Below are 21,533 nucleotides of genomic sequence, written 5' to 3' on the forward strand. Positions count from 1 at the left end.
ACCCCATAGGGTTTCCCATGAGTGCCTGGTGGATTCGAACTGCTGACCTTTTGGTTAGGAGCCATAGCACTTAACCACTATGCCACCAGGGTTTCCATAGCAATAATAGCTAGAAATAAGAGAGAGAAAAAAACCCAAGAAATAAATTTCAAAATTTTTAATAGTTGTTACCATATTTTTTATACAAGTAATGCCCACTTTCTGATTCTTTTTTTTTTTCACAGTAACATGTGAAAAAAAAATTGGCATAGAAGTGATTACGAAAATACCTCCCCAGGGAAAAGGGCATGGTTGGCAAACAGAAGGACTGTGTTATTTATGTAAAAATAGGTAATTCTAAGTAGGAGAAATATGGGTGTTTGTTGCATTATTCTCTGTACTTTATCATAATGTTTAAATGTATCAAAATGAAAAGAGAAAAAGTTTTTAAAATGCACACAGGAACTCTTGCTTGCGTCTCTGGGACTCTCCTACCTCACCGGATCTCACTGCCTCCATTCGGCTCCTCCGCTCTGTGGGCAACACAGCAGGGCTAAGGCGTGGGCTCTGGAGCCGCCTACGAGACCCTGGCTAATCAGCCTCTCTGAGCTTTACTGTCTCCAGCTTTAAGACGGGAATAAAGCAGTCCGGACCTCACACACTGGTGTGAAGACTCAGTGAGGTAACTGGTGTGAAGCACCTGAACAGCGCCTAGCACTTCGTAAGAACTACCAGTATCTGCTGTTGCTAATAGTAACGGCAATAATAAATCTTGTTTCTTCTTCTCCAAACTTCATTTGATTAAAAAATCTACAGAAATACATTCATTTTAAATCCCAAAATATTTTAACGACTCACTGCTAAGCAAGTTTTTACAGTGTCTTGTCTCACGGAGGAGCCCTGGCAGCCCAACAGTTAAGCGCTCAGCTGCTAACCGAAAGGTTGGCAGTTCCAACCCACCTAGCGGTTCTTCAGGAGAAAGACCTGGCAATCTGCTCCCCTAAAGGCTACAGCCTAGCAAACCCTAAGGGGCGGCTCTACTCTGTCATAGGGGGTTGCTATGAGTCAAAAATCAACTCAACGGCACCTAACACAACAGTGATCCTCACGTAATCTCCTGTTGCTCTCCTATTCCTGCCGTCTGCCAGCTCTCTTCCTGCCCTTACCTGGTTCTCTCAGTCTGTTCTTCACGCCCCATCTTACACCTGAGTCAGTGCCCTGGGCCCCAGTGTTCCTGTCTAATACTAACTTATTGTCTAATGGTAACTTACTGAGCCTGGGTGAAGAATATTTAGCAGCAATGCTTGTTACCTGGAGAGCATGGTTCTCGTCAAGTCAGAAATGGCATCTGCGTTTCCCTTACCTTTCAAACTGCACCTTCTTATGGCCTCCTTCTTTTACGTAGTCGAGAACCTGCTTCTGAGTCCGACCGCTAGCATGAAGACCGTGCAGGGAAGGAAGAGAAGACACCAAGGCATTCTCATTTAAACACACAAACACAAACACAAACACTTCACCATCTTTTATTCTGCCCCCCTTCTGTAATGGAAAATATGGGTTTCCTCAGCTGGCCAGAAATAAAAGCAATCCTGAGAGACGCAGTGTTTTTGTGTCCATTCAATCTCTTGACATTTCCTTTCTATAGAACAGAAAAATGCCTGCTTAACTCCATGTACTTCATAACTGTGTGGTTATTAAGCAACTATCCCAAGCGTCTGTAAGTTTCATGACAGTGGGGATAATTTTTTTTTTTTAAGTTGTGCTTTAGATGAAGGTTCACAGAGTAAATTGGTTCCTCATTAAAAATTAATATACATATTGTTTTGTGACATTGGTTGCCAACCTCACAACGTGTCAACAGTCTCCCCTTTTTGACCTTGGGTTCCGCATTACCAGCTTTCCTGTCCCCTCCTGCCTTCTCCTCCTTGTCCCTGGGCTGGTGTGCCCATTTAATCTCATTTTGTTTTATGGGACTGTCTAATCTGGCTGAGGGGTGAACCTTAGGAGTGACTTCAGTACTGAGTTAAAAGGGTGTCTGGGGGCCATACCCTCGGGGGACAGTGGGGATAATTCTGTTCACTATTGTACTCCCCTGATGCCTGAAATGGTACTTGGCATCCAGGAGGCACTCAAATATTTGTTGAAAGAATGAATGTACAAATGAACCAACGATGGGCAAGTTGACATTTCATTCTATAAGCTACACAAATGCAAATAAGACACCTCTGCAGAGACAGTGAATCCGTTCTCGATTGGAGAATCCTGCCTGGAGCTTCCTGTGGCAGGCTAGACTGCCCAGTGCTAGGCTAGCGCTCGGAAGGAACACAGCGAGGACAAGCCAGGGTACTGCTGGGAACACAGCGAGGACAGGCCAGGCTAGCGCTCGGAAGGAACACAGCGAGGACAGGCCAGGCTAGCGCTCGGAAGGAGCACAGCGAGGACAAGCCAGGGTACTGCTGGGAACACAGCGAGGACAGGCCAGGCTAGCGCTCGGAAGGAACACAGCGAGGACAGGCCAGGCTAGCGCTCGGAAGGAGCACAGCGAGGACAAGCCAGGGTACTGCTGGGAACACAGCGAGGACAGGCCAGGCTAGCGCTCGGAAGGAACACAGCGAGGACAGGCCAGGCTAGCGCTCGGAAGGAGCACAGCGAGGACAGGCCAGGCTAGCGCTCGGAAGGAACACAGCGAGGACAGGCCAGGCTAGCGCTCGGAAGGAGCACAGCGAGGACAGGCCAGGCTAGCGCTCGGAAGGAACACAGCGAGGACAGGCCAGGCTAGCGCTCGGAAGGAACACAGCGAGGACAGGCCAGGCTAGCGCTCGGAAGGAGCACAGCGAGGACAGGCCAGGCTAGCGCTCGGAAGGAGCACAGCGAGGACAGGCCAGGCTAGCGCTCGGAAGGAACACAGCGAGGACAGGCCAGGCTAGCGCTCGGAAGGAGCACAGCGAGGACAGGCCAGGCTAGCGCTCGGAAGGAGCACAGCGAGGACAGGCCAGGCTAGCGCTCGGAAGGAACACAGCGAGGACAGGCCAGGCTAGCGCTCGGAAGGAACACAGCGAGGACAGGCCAGGCTAGCGCTCGGAAGGAACACAGCGAGGACAGGCCAGGCTAGCGCTCGGAAGGAGCACAGCGAGGACAGGCCAGGCTAGCGCTCGGAAGGAGCACAGCGAGGACAGGCCAGGCTAGCGCTCGGAAGGAGCACAGCGAGGACAGGCCAGGCTAGCGCTCGGAAGGAGCACAGCGAGGACAGGCCAGGCTAGCGCTCGGAAGGAGCACAGCGAGGACAGGCCAGGCTAGCGCTCGGAAGGAACACAGCGAGGACAGGCCAGGCTAGCGCTCGGAAGGAGCACAGCGAGGACAGGCCAGGCTAGCGCTCGGAAGGAGCACAGCGAGGACAGGCCAGGCTAGCGCTCAGAAGGAGCACAGCGAGGACAGGCCAGGCTAATGCTCGGAAGGAACACAGCAAGGACAACACAAGCAGCCTGCAGCACCTCTATCAGCCACAGCTCCTGGGGGCCAATGAGCACCCTCCTTCCATACCTGCTGTGACAGCCTCTAAACCCATTGTTGTCGAGTCAATTCCAACTCACAGCGATCCCACAGGACAGAGTAGCACTGCCCCATAGGTTTTCCCAGGAGCAGGTGGTAGATTCGAACTGCCGACCTTTTGGTTAGCAGCCAAGCTCTTAGCCACTGCGCCACCAGGGCTAGGATAGCTTTAGGAAAAGTGAAGTCTCACGGAGAATCGCTTGCGCAGCAAAAGGACAGCTGTGCAGTGGCCAACTCACCTGAACCGAAAGGACGAGCCTCGACTAAAGAGAACAGGCTTTGGCTTTGGTTTGGGCTCTTCGAAAAGTCTGAAAAAGGCATGATGTTCCACACAGATTTTCCAAAAGGACTTGCAGAAATCCCGGCTGGCCATTAGGAATTCCAAGGTATCCTGGTAGGAGCTCTACAAAGAGAAAATGTCGCTTTATGTTTTCCCATCACCCACGGACATCTTTCTCACGTGTGAAATAAGAGAAAAGGGAGAGAAAACCAACTTATCCAAGACATTTTTAATTGTGTATCATAAAGCATGGGTTAAATTGAAACATTTAGTAAAATATAACTGTCCCTAATGATAAGACCTTGTCACCATTCAACCATCTTCTTCCCCAGAAAATGCTGTAGAGGAACTAACAGCAGTCAGTGGAACATATCCAGTGGAAGCGATAACATTTCTTTTGACAGAATTCACCAACAAATTATGTTTACTTGGCTTACATTTCCTTCTAAAAAAAAAAAAACAAAACTCCAAGTACCAAAATTCCCTTTTTGCCTCCTTAAAATCACTGAGACACAATTCTTCTGTTTTCTTGCTCAGGGTTCATGTCAACTTTGAGTGTTAGTCTTACGTCTTTTCTCCATAAAATAGCATATGGCTTAAGCCTCCAAGTGGCCCCAGGAACCATACAGGAAATGAAATTTTTTTCTGGAGCACAAAAGAAAAATTCATGTCCTTTGATTCTGAGAAGGGAAGAGAGTAATTTTCTACTCCCACGACCGAATGCTCCTGATTTGAGAGGCCATATTATATAAATATACATAAATAAATGGAACCACAGTCTTTGACATTCCAAGCAATTCCAACTATTTTGGGGGATCTCACAGTTCCGGGCAGTCTCAACTTACAAACAAGTTGGGCTGCAATTCTTCATTTGTAAGTCAGCTTTTTTAGAACTCAAAATGCATTTTCCCATAGAGAAGAAGTTATAAAGCATGTTTTTTCCCCAGGTCAGGCCACAAGAGCCTATTTAATCCATATTGTAGCTCAACCATAAACCTCTGCTGCCATTTATAATCTTTTTTCCATGGGAAAGAGTGCTCTAAATTCTGGCTGAGGACACCAGGGATATATCACCCATCTTCTTCCATCGCCACTTCCGGCAGATGGAGAAGATGCCATTCTTCCCTTCCCCGGCCCAGTCCTGGTCTGAGCAAACTCTTTAGGGGTTTTATGGGGAGTAGAAGGAGCCCTGGTGGCATTATGGTTAAACACTCAGTTGCCAACCGAAAGGTTGGTGGTTCAAATCCACCCAGCGGCTCTGTGGGAGAAAGACCTGACGATGTTCTGCAAAGATGATAGACAGCCTAGGAAACCCTACAGGACAGTTCTGCTGTCACATGGGGTCAATATGAATAGAAATCGCCTTGACAGCACCTAACAACAGCAGCAACATGGAAAGCAAGTGGGAAGGACATGGTTGGCCCCTGAGAATGAGCTCTGTCAGAGGCTTGGGGGCCACTGCAGGGACTTGAGTGCCAGGGACAATTCCTGTGTCAGCAGGGGTGTGTCTGAAAATGGCACAATACTGTTGGTGTCTTGGTGGGGGCCAAGGCTAGAAATGTCAGCAACTGACAATGCAGGTTGGTTGTGGACACGGGCCACCTGTATTTGCACAAGTAACTGACCCTCGCCCTAAGCGCCCTTCTGTGGTCGGTATTCCTCACCCTCTCCCTGTTTACAGAGAACAACAGCTGTGGAGTTACCGAGTGTCTGGATACATCACCACATATAGACATTCAGAGTTTGTTTTTGTTTTCTGCTGGTAACTGTGTGTGTGTGTGTGTGTGCGTGCGTGTGTGTGCCTAAGTATACATGTAACAGAACATTTGCCATTTCACCAGTCTTCACGGGTACAGTTCAGGGACATTAATCCCGCTCCCCATATTGCCCATCCGTCACCCTCATCTGTTCCCAAATGCAGAGCTCATCTGTACAAGAGGACCTAGGTACTAGCTGGCCACGCCACCAGGGTAAGCCCTGCTGGGAGCAGACTGCAGCCCCCCTGCACGGCAATCCCGCAGCCCATGACTGACAGTCACGAGCAGCTGTCCCCTTGCCATCTGTGAGCCACTTACGTTTGCGTCAGGGCGGAGCTTGATGAGAAAGCGCTTCCTCTTGAAGCTCAGCTTCCGCACCTTCGCCCAGTTGAAGGCATTGATCTTAGTGAAACCCTAAACACAAACAAAATGAAACAACGATAACAACTAGTGAGCCAATAATGCATCACAGTGAACGTGTAGGCTGGTCTGCTTTGTGTATGGGGGGCTGATGGCAGCAGCATGAAGGGCTGTGGCTCAGTAAGTCTGCCTGTGGCTGGACAACACACAGGACCTGTGAATACTGTGCAACACCACTTCCTGGATCATTATTCCTCGCTAACTATACAATTCATCGTTCAGGCTAAGTCGGTCTCCAGGGCGAGAAGTGGCTGGTCGAGCTAATGATAAAAATAAGAATAAAATAAATACAGATAAAACCCTGACAACCACATTAATTAGCAGCTGTCACTTAGGGAGTGCCAGTCACTGTGCTATGTGCTTTGCATACCGTATTGTATCAAAACCTCACAGGACACCCAGCGAGATGGGTTTATCATCACTTTACAGACAGGGGAACTGCAGTATGGATACACAGTGGAACCCATCAGAGCTGGAACTCAACGGGAACCCACTGCTCTCCAGTCAATTCTGACTCATGGTGACCCTACAGGACAGAGCAGAACTGCCCCACAGGGTTTCCAAGGAGTGGCTCATGGATTCAAACTGCCGACCTTTTGGTGAGCAGCTGAGCTCTTAACCGCTCTACCGCCAGGGCTCCATGCCTTGTTTTTCTGAGTCTCACAAGTTTCCCACCTTCGACAGGGTATATAGGCTTACCACTTTTCTATCGCTCTCTACTGGTGGAAAATATTTGAGTTTTCCTTCTCGGGCAGGTTTCTATCTTACACACCTTCCAGCTTTCACACGTTTGACTGTATTTTAATTTGTTCAACATCACAGAGTTCATTTGGCAGAACTGACACTACCGAGCAAGCACCCTTACCCACGGGCTACTGGTAATGTTCACGGAGGCAAGGCAGAAGGTAAGCCATCCACCCCACTCATCCAGACCGGCCTGGCTCCTGTACCCCCTCAGCTTTCAGTAGCACAAGCAGGACTAAAGAAGACTGAGCTGCAGGGCTAGAGCTTGCCCGGAGCTGTGGGTTCAAGACCAGAGCACAGCCTCCGGGTAGGACTCACACGCCCTCCTGGTCTTTGGTACCTGGGTGGGATGTGGCGGAGACATACTAAGGAGTTGCCAGACACGAACCTCCCATCTGTTTAGTCCTCTCAACTAAAATCAGAATTCCTACTCAGCCCACTTTAACATCAAGTCCGTTTATTCAAAGTGTCAAGAACGAAGCAGTTAGGTAGTGGCGCTTGTGTGTTATTAAATTACTGAGCAATTCTCAGTACTGAGATCGTATCAAATGCAATCAAAGCAAATTAATTCTATTTCGAGTATTTCTTTCCCCTCTTTATGATGTTCAGAAATGTTTAATGGTTTGGATTTTGAAGTTTAACGATAGGACTGAAAACCACAACTGTTAGGAGCTGCCACCTCCTCAACCACTTAGCTGCTCGCTAAGTGACTGGGCAGGAAACCTAACTTTCACACCTCTTGGGACAGGAAGCAAAAGAGAAGAATTACTGGGCCTACAAAAGGGGAAGTGGAAGAAAGCCTGTGCGGAACTCAAAAAATGAGCTTTAGGTCACGCACATATTTACAATTTCAAAAACAGGTCAAAGTTGGCCCTGTTCCTGAGAAACGCAGAGGCTCTCTCCGCAGCTTGTTAAAACCAAAGCACAGACCACCCACTTTTGCTTAAAAGGAAAAGTGCTGAGGAAATTTTTTGGGGGTGATGATATCTTCATTATCCTGACTGCGGCGATGGCTTCACCGGTATTTACGAATGTCAAAACTTATCACTCTGTCTACTCTTATGTGTGTGCAGTTTGAATGTACGGCAATACTTCTTCCATAAAACTGTTAAGGAAAAGGGAAGCATTAACCGATAAAACATCTCAATAGCAGTGTGAGCAAGAGAGGACACACTTCAGGCTGCAGACAGCCATCGGCTGCATGTCCTTGAGTAAAACACAAGCGTGGACTCTGGAGTGGCATGTGATGGTGTGAGATCCCGGCAGCTCAGGAACACGGCTTTAATGAATTCACAGGACGGCGGTATTGTAAAGGCGCAGGTGACACCCTTCTTTTTAAATTATGTGCGCGTGAAGTTACAAATGAGCCGGCTCAGCTCAAATAAGGTTAAAAACGACTGCGTTACAACAGAGCGTGACGGGTAAGCACGTGAGGGGTGTTTATTTGGGGAATCTGAACTCTGGATCATTACAACATGCTGTAAGCTACCGGTCCACCGAAAGATACAGGTTCCTACAATTCCACAGCTGATAGGAGTCCCTGGGTGGTGCAAAAGGTTAATGAGCTCAGCTGGTAACCCCAAAGATTGGAGACTCAAGCACACCAAGAGGTGCCTCTGAAGAAGGGCCTGGCAATCTACTTCCTAAAAATGAGTCATTGAAAACCCTATGGAGCACAATTGTACTCCAACATAAGTGGGGTTGCCGTAAGTTGGAACTGACCCCATGGCAACCGGTCGCAGTCAACAAGCCCATACAAATCCATCATCAGGACAAAAGGCAAATGAGAGAGAACCTGGAAGTCGAGGGTGTGAAAAGAAACAAGAAGCCTGAGACAAGGTGAGTTTTTCCCTGTTCACCTAAAAATAACTCTCAGAGGTCTTAACTTGGCCCACCCAACATGGACTCAGAGTCAAAGGGAACTGAGCTGTGTCCTAAAGCCTCGTACCTGAAACACCAGAATTCCTGTGTTGGCAACGGCCAGGTTGATCTTAGTACCTTCCCTGTCCTTGGCCGGGTGCAGCCGGATCCCGTACATCTCCAGCCGACGGGCAATCTCCAGGAGCTGGAAATCAGACTCAGCCGGTGTTTGTCCGCTGACAAAACAAAAAGGAAAACAAAGGCCAGGAGATTTGAATTCCTTGCATCTATTAGTTTGAGATTAAGCAGTTTCTCCTGGGAAATAAAAAGGCATTTCAATTCACAAACAGTGAGGCTAACCGATCAGATGACACCTGACCTCCCGTTCCCTGCGACCCAACGTCTAACAGCTAGGACAAAAGCTCTATTGCTTGTGAAACACAAAACCCCAGAAGTCTGTCTCCAAGTTGGCCAGTTTTTTGGAATCTCAAAGAGCTCCCTCTAAGGTCATAGAAAAGCAAAATACCACTGTGTTAAAACAAGTTGTTAGTCACTCACAATGAACACAAATTTCTAAGCAAAGCTCAAGGCAACACATCTATCATGTTATCAGCAGGCACAAACAACAACACAGAGAATCCTTTTAAAACGTTTTACTGATTAGAACAAAACAACAAAATGGAGATGTTACAAAGGCTGAAGAGTCTTACCATCTTACTTGGTCCCAGCTCCCCATGCCCCATGCCCCATCTTTTCCTAAGATGATAACTGGGTGATGGCTGGGTCTTACACTTTCCCATTTATTCCAAAGCCTGAGATGGAGGCCCGGGTGAGGGCAGCTCTTGACATAACAACTCTGGTCTCACACGAAAATCAGCTGGGGGCCTGGAGCCTTCCCTGCAGTTCTGAGTGTCTAGGAAGGGCACTAGCAACCCAACGAGCCTCTGTGTGCTTCTCCCCTGCCCCTTGTGTTTCTTCACAATGGTTTCTACATGTCCACAAGTGTGTGCGTGTGTGTACACGCATGTGTGTACACGCATGTGTGTACCTATATAAACTGGGAGGGCAGAGAGAAACAGCTCAATGGGAACATAAGGCAACAAATGAGACTTACATGTGGTTATGGTGAAACTCCACAATTTTGTCTTCTAGTGCATCTTGCTGAGGTATGTACTTATTTTTTGCTAAGTGTTCTCTGTCCAATGCTTCGTCAAAATCCCCAATCTCAGCTAAGAAACACACAAAGAAAAAAAAACAAGAAAATACTTTGTTAGCACTTCACAATTTGTTATGTCCCTGGTGGAATATCACTCAGCCAGCAAATTAGAAGCCAGGTGATAGATAACATGAGGAGATCCCAGTTGGGGGATAGCATCATAAGGGCTAGATGTTAGAAGGTGCAGATGCGAGTCCAAAAAAAAACCCCAAACCCACTGCCATCCAGTCCATTCTGACTCATAGTGACCCTACAGCACAGAGCAGAACGGTCCCATAGGGTCTCCAAGGCTGTAAATCTTTACAGAAACAGACTGTATCATCTTTCTCCCATGGAGCGGCTGGTGAGTTCAAACTGCCAATCTTTTGGCTAGCAGTTGAGCATTTAACCACTGTGCCACCAGGGCTCCTTACGATGTGAGGGCATATTTAATAATTGTGGCAACGTAGGAAGACAGTTTTCACTCTCCTTATTTCTAACACTTGGAAAGAAAACTTCAGAATCGTCCATCTTCAGCTGTCTGCGCCCTGCTGTGGGTCTTCCTCACCATCTAACACCGACCGGGTCACTCCCCTTCTCCTCTGTAAATTCTATGCACGTGGATTATCACACTTCTTGACTTCTAACCAAGTCATACTTTCCGGACTCTACAAAATCAACTTTTAAAATTCTTACATACAATAGTTATTAAGCAAAATACAAATGCTTTATCTTTTATAGAAAAGATGACTGTAAATGGATACAAATGCAGACGATTTAATGTGGTGGAAAAAAAAACAAGCTGAAGGAGCTTATTAAATTTCCGGTACTCTCGTCAGAACCAGCTGGGTAAATGAAAACTCCTATATATTTTTCATATGTGAGAAATATCATGCTTTTCTTCTCATGTAACATCGGAAGAGTCCTCAAGTATTTAAATCTAGAAATTTAAAGGATCAAGCTTTAAAATAATAAGTGTACCTGAGCTTCCCAACACTAGCTCCAGCTCAATTTATACCAATTGCAGTATGGGACAGCACACCTTTTTTTTTTGTATCAAATATTCTATGTAGTAATAAGCTTAATAAGAAGCAGAGCTACTGACCAGAGCCCAGCTGCTGCAGCTGTTTTGATTAATGCAAGTGAGTGGTTGCTAGGAAGCCCACTTTTCTTCTCCCTTGTGTGACACAGCTTATCACACTTGAGGTGATGGACCTCCAGTCACCACACAGGACACGGCCTATATGTTGTCATGGTGCCAGAAATCACAACCACTGAGGATATTTGCTCTGCACATAATAGTGACAGGTCACCGGGCAACAGGTGGGCCACCGAAGACTCACTCACTCACCAGGTTCCTCCTGCTATAACACATCAATAACCTATTTCCTAATTGCCTTGACTTCCAAACCAATCTCTCCATCCCTGAACAGTAAAACTGCCACCCTCCATCCCAGGAAACGGTGCGGAATGGGGACGCCCTTGGCCACGGTGCCCACTGTCACTGGCTGCCTGTCTTTGCCATGATTCCTTCCATCTGGCCCCAAGAAAGTATATGGGGAAAACACCTAAGCCCTAAATGTCCTTGAGCTTTTAGTTTGGACTTCATGACTCGCTTGGATTTTATAACATACCCTTCCCCAAAATTCGGTAGGAATGAATTAATAATCCACCGTCTAGTATGTGTAATAATTCTCTGCTGAGTGGCCTGGCTCTCACTGCCCTCCCAATGCGCAATTGCAATATATGACTACCAAACTCACTTTTGCCCCACGCGTTCTCTCCTTTGAAATAAGGACATAGGCTCCTCCTTATTTTTTAGGGATTTGAGAATCAATATATATTTAAGACACGACTTAATATTTTTTAATGTTTTACGCCACAGATGTCACATTTGCAGATGCATATACTGAAGTTCATAGGCGTATACCCAGGACCGAAAATAGGGACAACAAACCCAAATCCTGTGACTTTAGTAAATGAACTGTACTTCTCATGAAGACATGCTTAAGCAAACCTTCTGTCATGTATAATTGTCACAGTAGAGACACAAACCACCTGCAGAAATGTAGCCCGACACACCTCCAAGCTACCTACGTGGTATTTTCACATCAGTCTGTCTAGTGCTGGACTCCCCTCTTCATCGAGAAGTCCTATTTACTTGGTTCATAATAAATCAGAGAAAATTATGAGTTTGATATATTGCAGGGGATATATAAGGCCAGTGAAGAAGGGAGCAAAAGAAAAAAGAAAATACAGAACATCTGAAAAACTCCCCAAATTTAAATAAGAGGAGGGAAATAAAAAAAAAAGATCTCGGATTGTATATACAAATACAAATGAGAAGAACATACAGCTTCCAACCCAAAAACCAAATTCATTGCTGTCAAGTCGATGCCTACTCATAGCAACTCTATAAGATAGGGTAAAAGTGCCCCATAGGGTCTCCAAGGCTGAAATCTTTATGGAAGCAAATTGCCACATCTTTCTCCCACCAAGCAGCTGGTGTTCAAGCCGTCGACCTTTCTGTTTGCAGCCAAGTGCTTAACCACTGCACCACCAGGGTTCCCTAACATTCAATATACCATAAATAGTTTGTGATCAGCATTGGAAAAGCTTCTGCAAAAGAGGAAATGAGGTGACCTCTCACCCCTTACCAATAACATAAATAATTACCAATAATTTAAATCAACACACACACTCTTCATGGAGGATCCTGTGAAATGCCTCCTTTCATGACTGAGCAATTGGATTGCTTAAGAATACAATGAAAAAACAATGCAGAAATGTGGCTTTACGGTTATGGCAGGAGGAATATAAAAAGTTGTGTGGCTCACATCAAAAGCTATGTAAGGAGCAGGAGCACTTCTGAACCCATGTATTTAATTTCCTTTAAAAAACTCCATATTCTGGGGGGATCTTGAGCTCCTTATTGGTATCTGAGAGAGAGTAGGATACCAGACAGAACCCATGATGTTCTGGGTGTCACTTCCATGTAAGAGTAAGAGTGACCAAGTCCACAGACTTGGGGGAAAGAACTACAATGGTGTCAGGAATGTTCTAGAAAGGTATGTTTCTCCTCTGCTTACAAAAAGCCTAAGGTCACAGACCTTTTATGAAGGTGCTATGCCAATAAGGAAGCCTTGGTTTTAAAAGTTACGTTGTCTGGACATGGGGGGCTGCAGGCGAGTGGGGATACAGATGGAGAGTCATGTTCCCTGCACACCTAACACGTACTGGGTATTTATGCCATCATTTAATTTTCATGGTTTTATGTAAAAGCTTCTATTATTCTTATGTTCCAAAAGAAAGGGAGGTTCAGAAAGGTTAGCCACCTGGCCAACCAGATTAGGTCTGCCTGCGCCTACAGTTCCACCAGCTGCTCTGTGGAGACCTTATGGGGCTGTTCTACTCTGTCCTATAGGATCACTATGGGTTGGAAATTGACTCGATGACAATGGGTTTTGTTTTGTTTTTTTATGCCTAAGACACCAATATATGTTTCCTATTGGTTTAGGAAGAGGGAATACCAAACACAGGAAAGGCAAATATTATGTGATTTTTCTGGGCCAAAGTATCCTCATTTGTAAAATGAGCACTGATCCCATGAGGTTGTTATGAGAATTATTCTGAGATAATACATACAGTGTTAGCAAATACTAAGGTTTAATAACCTACCTGTTGCCATTGAGTCGATTCTGACTCATAGCAACCCTACGGGACAGAGTAGAACTGCCCCACACAGTTTTCAAGGAGTGCCTGGTAGATTTGAACTGCTGACCTTTTGGTTAGCAGCTGAAGTTCTTAACCACTACCCCACCAAGGTTTCCAAGGTTATAAAGGACACCTTTTTTTGTTTTTCTTTTGCACAACGCATTTTCAAATTGCTAACAAAGCATGTTATGTACCATGGCTAGTAAACATTCAATAGTGCTCACGTACAGAAAAACAGAAGACAAACACCTTCTCCAGAAGCACCCCCTTCCACTGAACTAAGACAATCTGTTGACTTTGGGGAGTGACACTGCTTTAAAACCCTTTGGAAATATTATTAACTGGGCAGTTGTCAGAATTTGATGGGGATGATTACACGGCTCTACTTTGTATACAATGGCAATTAAAAAGATAGGATAGCACATTTTCTTCCCTTCTTACAGCAGGGCTTATACACATTGATATTAGTCTATACACATAATTATCTTTTTTTGAAACATAATGTGTATATTCCACATAAAGTGGTTTCTCCCTTGGCTGAGGGGGAAAATGCCCAGGTAGGCTGTCACCTGATAAGCATTAGTAAACCTTGAATGAGCTCAATCTACTTAACCGTGTCTAGACTAAGGTAAGTTAAAGTATTTAGTTTCAAGCCTCACAAGCATTCAGTCCACCTTCTTGTGTTTACTGAACCTGAAAGAGCAGAAAGTGAGATGTTAAATTTGTGGCACTGAGTCTGGTTTTTGGTTTCTTTATGTCTTAGGACTAACAGGCCGTAGTTAATGATGAATATTAAATTGAAGAACAGGAAGGAACAAGCTTAGTCTACTTTGCCATCGTTTACCCGAGCTTCCCCCTCGAGACACTTGAACACCAACAATTGCGTTGTAAATGGTGAATGAAGCAGGCAAGTGCCAGAATTTGTGGGTTAATGTTTGGGGGATATGCATATTAAATGAAGGTCAGAGTCTTGTTTTCCTTGCCTCCACAGGCATCCATGCTAAAACAACACAGTGGCATTATACTGGTTTGTGTGGATGTGATTTTTTCCCATCAAAAAGACCGTTGTGTTATTTCCAACATGGCTTCTAAAGGATGCCACCAGAACTTACATTGTACAATGTGCGAGATCAAGAGAGCAGCACTGGTATCGTTACACGTCAATCTGCCTTGAGCCAAGTCCTGCTTCACCTGCAGAGCAAACAGGTACCTGCAAATATAAACAGAGATGGGTGTGAGGCAAAGAGAGCTGGGAGGGAGAGCGGCAGGTCAGGCTCACTGCTGGCAACCTCTCCTCACTGAGAAACTAAAGAAAGATTATAAATGCAAGTAACAAGAAAGTCCGCCCAGGCTGGAATGAATCCCTTTGCCACGACTACAAGGAAAATACCAACACTTCCCTAACAATGAAAAGTACCGGGAGATACATGCTGTAAATTTTTCACATAATGAGTAATAAGTTTCATTTTATATGGAAAGACGCAGCCATAAAAACACAAGACCATATCTTGCCACCGAATATACCTTTTGCAGGGCAGAGGAAGCATTTTGAATTTTTCACAAGCTCAGTCACAAACACTCTAAAGCAGCTTCATGACTCAAACAACAAGAGCAGTTTATTACGGTCATCAAGAGCTCTGCCAACGGAATTGGAAAGACATGGGTTTACACTGCTGTCATGCCACTTGTTTGTGGTGTAGTTTCCATTTAGTTACTTCCTAAGCCTCAGCTACCGGGTCTGCAAAAATTAATTTATTTTACAATCACTTCCTTCACATTATAGGATAAAGCAAGTAAACACTTTTGGGGTAAGAGGAAAGATATACCTACAAATAAAAAAAAATTAAGTAAAAACAGCGTAATGTTAAAATTGATTTGAAAATAACAATGTGAACTCAAAAATATTTAGAAAGGTATGCGCCCACTGAAATGGCCTCAGCGCAGTGACCCTCAGTAGCAACCCTTAGCAACCAGATTTTGTCCCTAATACAATTATCCATTGGAAAGACACAGAGATTTGTCGAGAAATGCCAGGTTCCAGGTCTAGAGTAGGGAACATTACAAAGTAAGCCTAGAATATCTAGTTACGATAGAAAGCAAGAGAGCTCTCTCAAAAATAAATAAGTTGTATCAAAATGACAAAAGCACTATCTTGAGGGTCCTCCACTGTCCAAAGCTGTGGCAATGTGAACATCAACCATAATGATCAGAGTGAACAAAAACACACTGAATTAATGAAAACCCAGGTATCTATAATGATACACACAAAATGAGAAAGTTGGAAAAAATAAATGTATCGCCATTTGAGGAGGCTATTAAAGCAACTCCTCCTTTAAAAACTAGTAACCCAAGGCAAAGAATTATGCATATAACTTGCCTCTCCATTGGGAAAGGTATTTCAAGGTAGCCCAGTGGCCCAAGTAGGTGATACAAAACTTTACTTTCCAGAAGAATGCCAACTCATAGTGTAGCAGGAATAACAGAATTAGAAACCCTCATTCCACAACCTCTAAAGAAATGATTAACTCCAGCAGGCAAGAACTAACTGCCAATTGGATTAGAAACCCTCATTCCACAACCTCTAAAGAAATGATTAACTCCAGCAGGCAAGAACTGCCAATTGGTATAAAGATCATTTAGGAGACTGGACATTCACAAATGGCCAAAGTAATGCCATTTTACAACAGAAAGATCAGAATGTCACCAACCTAAACCTGTGGTCAATCTTAGCATCACTAATCAAATACGAGGCACACAACATCACTTATGATGGATTCGATCCAAAAACATTTAACTTGTGTCTGACAAGCTTTTAGAACTCGCTTCCAATTTCAGGAAATACAAAGGACAGAAGAACAAGCTAAACAGCACTACAAGGAAGCAATCAGACACATTCAGGATATTGGAGTACAACTAGTCTAGTTTATTCAACAAGATAGTATATCATGAAGAGCAGAAAAAGAAGGGACTATGCTAGATTAAGGAAATCCTGGTGGCATAGTGGTAAGAGCTATAGCTACTAGCCAAAAGGCCAGCAGTTCAAATCTACCAGGTGCTCCTTGGAAACCCTATGATGCAGTTCTACTCTGTCCTGTAGGGTCTCTATGAGTGGGGATCGACTCGACGGTAATGGGTTTGATGCTAGATTAAAGGAGACCCAAAGGACATCATGACCAGATGCAACGTGGGGTCGTAAAGTGAATCTTATTTTATGATAAACAGCTATCAGTGGCATTTGGGGGAAAAAACAGGGTTTAGGTGTCAGGCGAAATGAAAAGTACATGTGTATGCATACAAAAAAACCAGGAAGAATATCACACTAATGTGTTAATAATGGCAATCTCTGGGCATAGTGTTTTTAGCTTCTTAATGTTTATCTGCATATTTATTTTTTATATTGTACTTTAGATGAAGGTTTACAGAACAAACTAGTTTCTCATTAAACAGTCAGTAAACATATTGTTTTATGACATTGGTTAACAACCGTATAACATGTCAATGCTCACCCTTCTCAACCTTCAGTTCCCTATTACCAATTTTCCTGTCCCCTCTTGCCTTCTAGTCCTAGTCCCTGGGCTGGTGTGAACCTTAAGTCTCATTTTGCTTTATGGGCCTGTCTGATCTTTGGCTGAAGGGTGAACCTCAGGAGTGACTTCATCACTGAGCTGAAAAGGTGTCTAGGCACCATACTCTCAGGTTTTCTCCAGTCTCTGTCAGGCCAGTAAGTCTGGTGTTTTTTTTTTTTTTTTTTTTTTTTTGAGTTAGAATTTTGTTCTACATTTTTTCCCAGCTCTGTCCGGGACCCTCTATTGTGATCCGTGTCAGAGCAGTCAGTGGTGGTAGCCGGGGACCATCTTGTTGTACTGGACTCAGTCTGGTGGAAGCCCTGATAGATGTGGTCCATTAGTCCTTTGGAGTAATCTTTCCCTTGAATCTTTAGTTTTCTTCATTCTTCCTTGCTCCCAAGCGGGTGAGACCAGTGGGGTATCCCAGATGGCTGTTCATAGGCTTTTAAGACCCCAGACGCTGCTCACCAACCAAAGTAGAATGTAGACCATTTTCTGTATAAACTGTGTTTGCATATTCTAACTTTCTACAATGCACATTTATTACTATTGTAATAATGAAAGTTTTTTTTTTTTTTTTTGTTTGGACAGGTTACCTTAATTTCAAAAGGGGGCTTTAAGAACACCAATCACAGAGGTTTCCAGGAGAATTATTAAGACGTAAAAAACTAGAGAGGGAATTCTGAAAAGCAGAGAATATAAAATAACTGGAACATCAACATAAGTTCATGCGGGAAGAAATGGTATCAGCGATCTTTCTTGGTTAGGCAGTGTGTGTCTTCTAAACCGTAACACTTCTCAGAGCCACAGGCTTTAATTCCTAATCCCTGTGGTTAATTTTTAAATAAGAAGGAGGGCTTTACATTTTAAAGGCATTACATCCTGAGCATTTTACAATTTACTAGTTCAAAAACGAGGTCTAGTGTTCACAAATAAGTGTTCCATAACCAATTCACGGCTGGAGTCTGACAGGCTTTGGTGACCTTTGGTGACAACCACGTGGGCAGCGAGATGGTATTAGGTTCTGAAAGCACACAGATTTATTTAGAGGGCAAGTGTCTTTTTGAAGACTGAAAGAAGAACTTTTCACTCCCTATTTTTGCTGTCTCTTCCCTGTTCCAAAGTCCCCGTAACATGAGAAATACCTCCCTGGGTAATGACTCTGCCGACTGTTCTGAATGATGACAGCTGTCAGCTGAGCACACTGGCTGCAACGCTAACTTTAGAGATACAGCCGCACCTTCAGTACTATAAACTAAAGCAGTCTCAATCAAATTCACAAGAGAAACCAAAAAAAAAAAAAAGAAAAACCAAGCCCATTGCTGTCGAGTCGATTCCGACTCACAGTGACCCTATGGGACAGAGTAGAACTGCCCCATAGGGTTTCCAAGGAGCGCCTGGTGGATTCAAACTGCTGACCTTTTGGATAGCAGCTGAACACTTAACCACTGCGCCACCAGGGTTCCATTCTTCACAAGAGGCAAAGGCTACCTTTACTTAAAAAGCAGGCACTAAATAACGTCAACCCGGAAAACCCTATGAAAACACAAAGTGCTCCAAGCGGAATCAACTGTCCTTGGCAGAGGAGGGTGTGTGAGGGGGGTGGTGATGACAGTGGCAGAACTAACCAGAAGGCATTTCCTTCTACAGACGGTGAGGGTTACAAATCACACTAATCTGATGCCTTGTTTACAAAACGTCTATTTAAATTCATTTCATTTGGGAGGTCTAGATCTTCTTTATTTTCCTATTAAATATAAATAATTTCCCATTTCTCTGCTGGCCTAAAGTAAAACTTCAGCAGGTGTCACCCAGCAGCAAACTGTAACAGGGGACTCCCCTCCAGTTATGTAAAGACCACAGCTAAGGAGAAATAGCATCAGGGACGAGATGGTGTGCCCCAAGACAAGGTCTGGAAAAGCAGTGTGCTTAAACTGATCAGCACAAACAAGTGACACAGAGCTCTGCAACCAGAGCAAAATGGTAGCTTCCCTTCCAAAGCTCTCTAGCTGCTTAAATCTGCATCTAGGAGTCAGTGAGTACTCTTTCTCCCAGATGCCTGGGCTCTGCAGTCAATAGAAAAGATTTCCACTGAATGTGCACTTCAGTAAATAGAAAGGAATTCAGCTTCTTGTTTAACAGTGCAGTGCAATTTAATCTTCTATCTATAGAAGTGGGGAGCTGAAAGCTATTCCTGGAGCCCTAAAGAATGAACTAGACAGCTAGACAGCTAGAGTAACTTAAAACCTGTTGCTGTAGAGTTGATCCTGACTCATGGCGACCCCGTGTATTACAGAGTAGAACTACTCTACAGGTTTTCTTGGCTGTCATCTTTACAGAAACAGATCAGAGGCCTTTCTTTCACAGTGCCACTAGGTGGGTTCGAACTGCCAACCTTTAGGTTAGTAGTCTAGAGCAAACCCTTTGTGCCACCCAGAGTAACTTCCAAAAAAAACCTGTTGCCATCAAGTTGATTCTGACTCAAAGCGACCCTATAAGACAGAGTAGAACTGCCCCATAGGCTTTCCAAGGAGCGCCTGGTGGATTCGAACTGCAGACCTTTTGGTTAGCAGCCGAGCTCTCAATCACTGTGCCACCATAGGCTCTGCTAAACTGTCTCTACCTCCCCTCACCCAAAGCACTGTAGACAAGAAACTGCTCCCAGCCCCCTCCCTCACAATCTGCTAAAGAGAAGTGCCTTGCAATTGTCTCATCACCCAATTTCTGCTTATACAGGAGTTTGATACTGTGGGGTCCTAACACAGCAGATCTGGGGGGTTCCCTGGACCTTATGCTTTACTGCCAAAGTGGATCATGATAGGGCATTTCTAAACTCACTAGAAAGAAATTTCAGACCAATTCTGTTCAACATGGAGCCAAATGGATGGTCTCTTTGGAAAAGACTTTTAAAATGTCAGTTCATACTGGGAACCAGAAAAAACAACCGCCACCACAAACAAAACAAAACAAACACTACTCTGCCCGGTTGAGCCTGTGTAGCCGTCGGCATTTATTAGCACTGACGGAGAAGCTGGCGAATCAGGAGACACAGCGGGCTTACTGGCCGCAGGCATGGAATTTTATAACGAGGACCAGAACTGTAAACTACCACCTCTGGAGATGATGATTCACAAACACTAAGAAGGTACAAAAGTTAACTGCAAGGCAGAATTTTCAGTGGTCAAAAAAAGAGAAAAAAAGGTTTATGTCTCCAAACTCCTAAGCAGGAAAAGAGGCCCAGGGAAAAGCGGGAGGAATAGGCACGAGGCTGACCAACAGACGGACTTGCCCTTAGATGTATTTCAGTATGCTTGGCTTAGAGCTATGGTCTAGCAATAGGAAAACCAGCTGCAGAAACTCAGAAAAGTCCGTGTGAAGGCTCTCCTGCCAGCTGCCCCTTGGTCTTGTGCAATCCTGACTAGCCAGCTCCAGCTACCCCGCTCCAACCCCATATAAAGCGGTTTATCAAACGGCACATAATTCCCAGAAGGCTGATGGGTTCTGCCAATTCCTGGCTGCCTTCAACTGCTTCACTGATTTGAGGATTGTAAGTAAAGATAGACAATTAGTGTCAGCTCATTCAGAAAATGCAAAGCACTGGGAAGAGTCTACCACCTCCTTCCCTGCCTGGAACTCTATATTTGTATATCCAACACCCTTTTTGACCCAGTCAAGTGGTTGGCTACTAGTTATCTCAAACACAACGTGGCCAAAACAAAGCTCTCCGTTTCTTACCCTCTCCCCCATCTCTCTGCTTCTCCATTTTAGTTCTTGCCAACGCCACCGACCCAGTTGCCCAAATCAAAAATTTAAGAGTCACATTCCACTTTCCTCAAACTCTTCCCCCAACCCGTCACCAAGACAGGCTGCCCGTATCTCCATCCCGTACTCCCAGCACGGCCGCGTCTCTCCAGCTCCACTGCTACCCCTTTGTTTGCCACCATCATCTTCGCTTGCGCTATTACAATAGCTTCCTCGTTGGTTCCATTTTTCCATCCTTTCCCCCTACAATCCACAGAGCAGTGTTTCAAAACCATGTATCACCTCGTATGAATTAAGAGCTAAAAAACAAAACAACTATCTATCATCTGGCCTCTCTTCCACGTCACTGCACATGACCCTCAACATTCCTGCCATTTTCAGTATCTGAACATGTGGAGCGTGGTCCTGCCTTGGGCACTGCAGTGCTCATTCCATCTGAACAGGATTTCCTACAAGACCACTGGCAGGTTTCTGTCATGTCCTCAGAGAGGTGACCCAGACCGGCCAATCTAAAGCTGTTACCCAGTCACTTTCTATCACATCACCCTACATTAATTTCCCAAAGTACTCTTTTCATGATCTGATATTTTTCTAGTTTACTTAATCAATTGTTTTGTCCCTCACTGACTCACGGCAACCCTATAGGACAGAGTAGAGCTGCCCCATTAAATTTCCAAGGAGCACCTAGTGGATTCAAACTGCTGACC

General features: G+C 44.8%; 1 protein-coding gene and 1 long non-coding RNA gene across 5 annotated transcripts in view; one reads left to right on the forward strand and one right to left on the reverse strand.

Annotated features, from left to right (window-relative positions):
• Positions 1–21,533, reverse strand: part of FARP1 (FERM, ARH/RhoGEF and pleckstrin domain protein 1) — a 381,868-nt gene that overhangs the window by 95,616 nt on the left and 264,719 nt on the right. For all 3 annotated transcript variants that reach the window (XR_010318171.1, XM_064269973.1, XM_064269972.1), the window contains exons 6-11: positions 14,611–14,708; positions 9,704–9,818; positions 8,678–8,825; positions 5,884–5,979; positions 3,768–3,931; positions 1,343–1,411 (exon numbers count right to left, since the gene is read on the reverse strand). Coding sequence is in view for 2 of the 3 variants with exons in the window: in XM_064269973.1 (XP_064126043.1) it covers positions 1,343–1,411; positions 3,768–3,931; positions 5,884–5,979; positions 8,678–8,825; positions 9,704–9,818; positions 14,611–14,708 (690 nt within the window). In the remaining variant the exon portion in view is untranslated. The remainder of the gene's footprint in view (positions 1–1,342; positions 1,412–3,767; positions 3,932–5,883; positions 5,980–8,677; positions 8,826–9,703; positions 9,819–14,610; positions 14,709–21,533) is intronic.
• On the forward strand, positions 5,954–14,612 carry LOC111750417 (uncharacterized). Of its 2 annotated transcripts, none has more exons than XR_010318173.1 (4): positions 5,954–6,584; positions 6,808–10,633; positions 14,262–14,405; positions 14,490–14,612. It is a non-coding gene; the product is annotated as an uncharacterized LOC111750417 (long non-coding RNA). The 2 variants fall into 2 exon arrangements; XR_010318172.1 differs by having other exon boundaries at positions 6,808–6,890.

This window comes from Loxodonta africana, chromosome 17 (genome assembly GCF_030014295.1).
Source record: "Loxodonta africana isolate mLoxAfr1 chromosome 17, mLoxAfr1.hap2, whole genome shotgun sequence".
Lineage (NCBI taxonomy): Eukaryota > Metazoa > Chordata > Mammalia > Proboscidea > Elephantidae > Loxodonta > Loxodonta africana.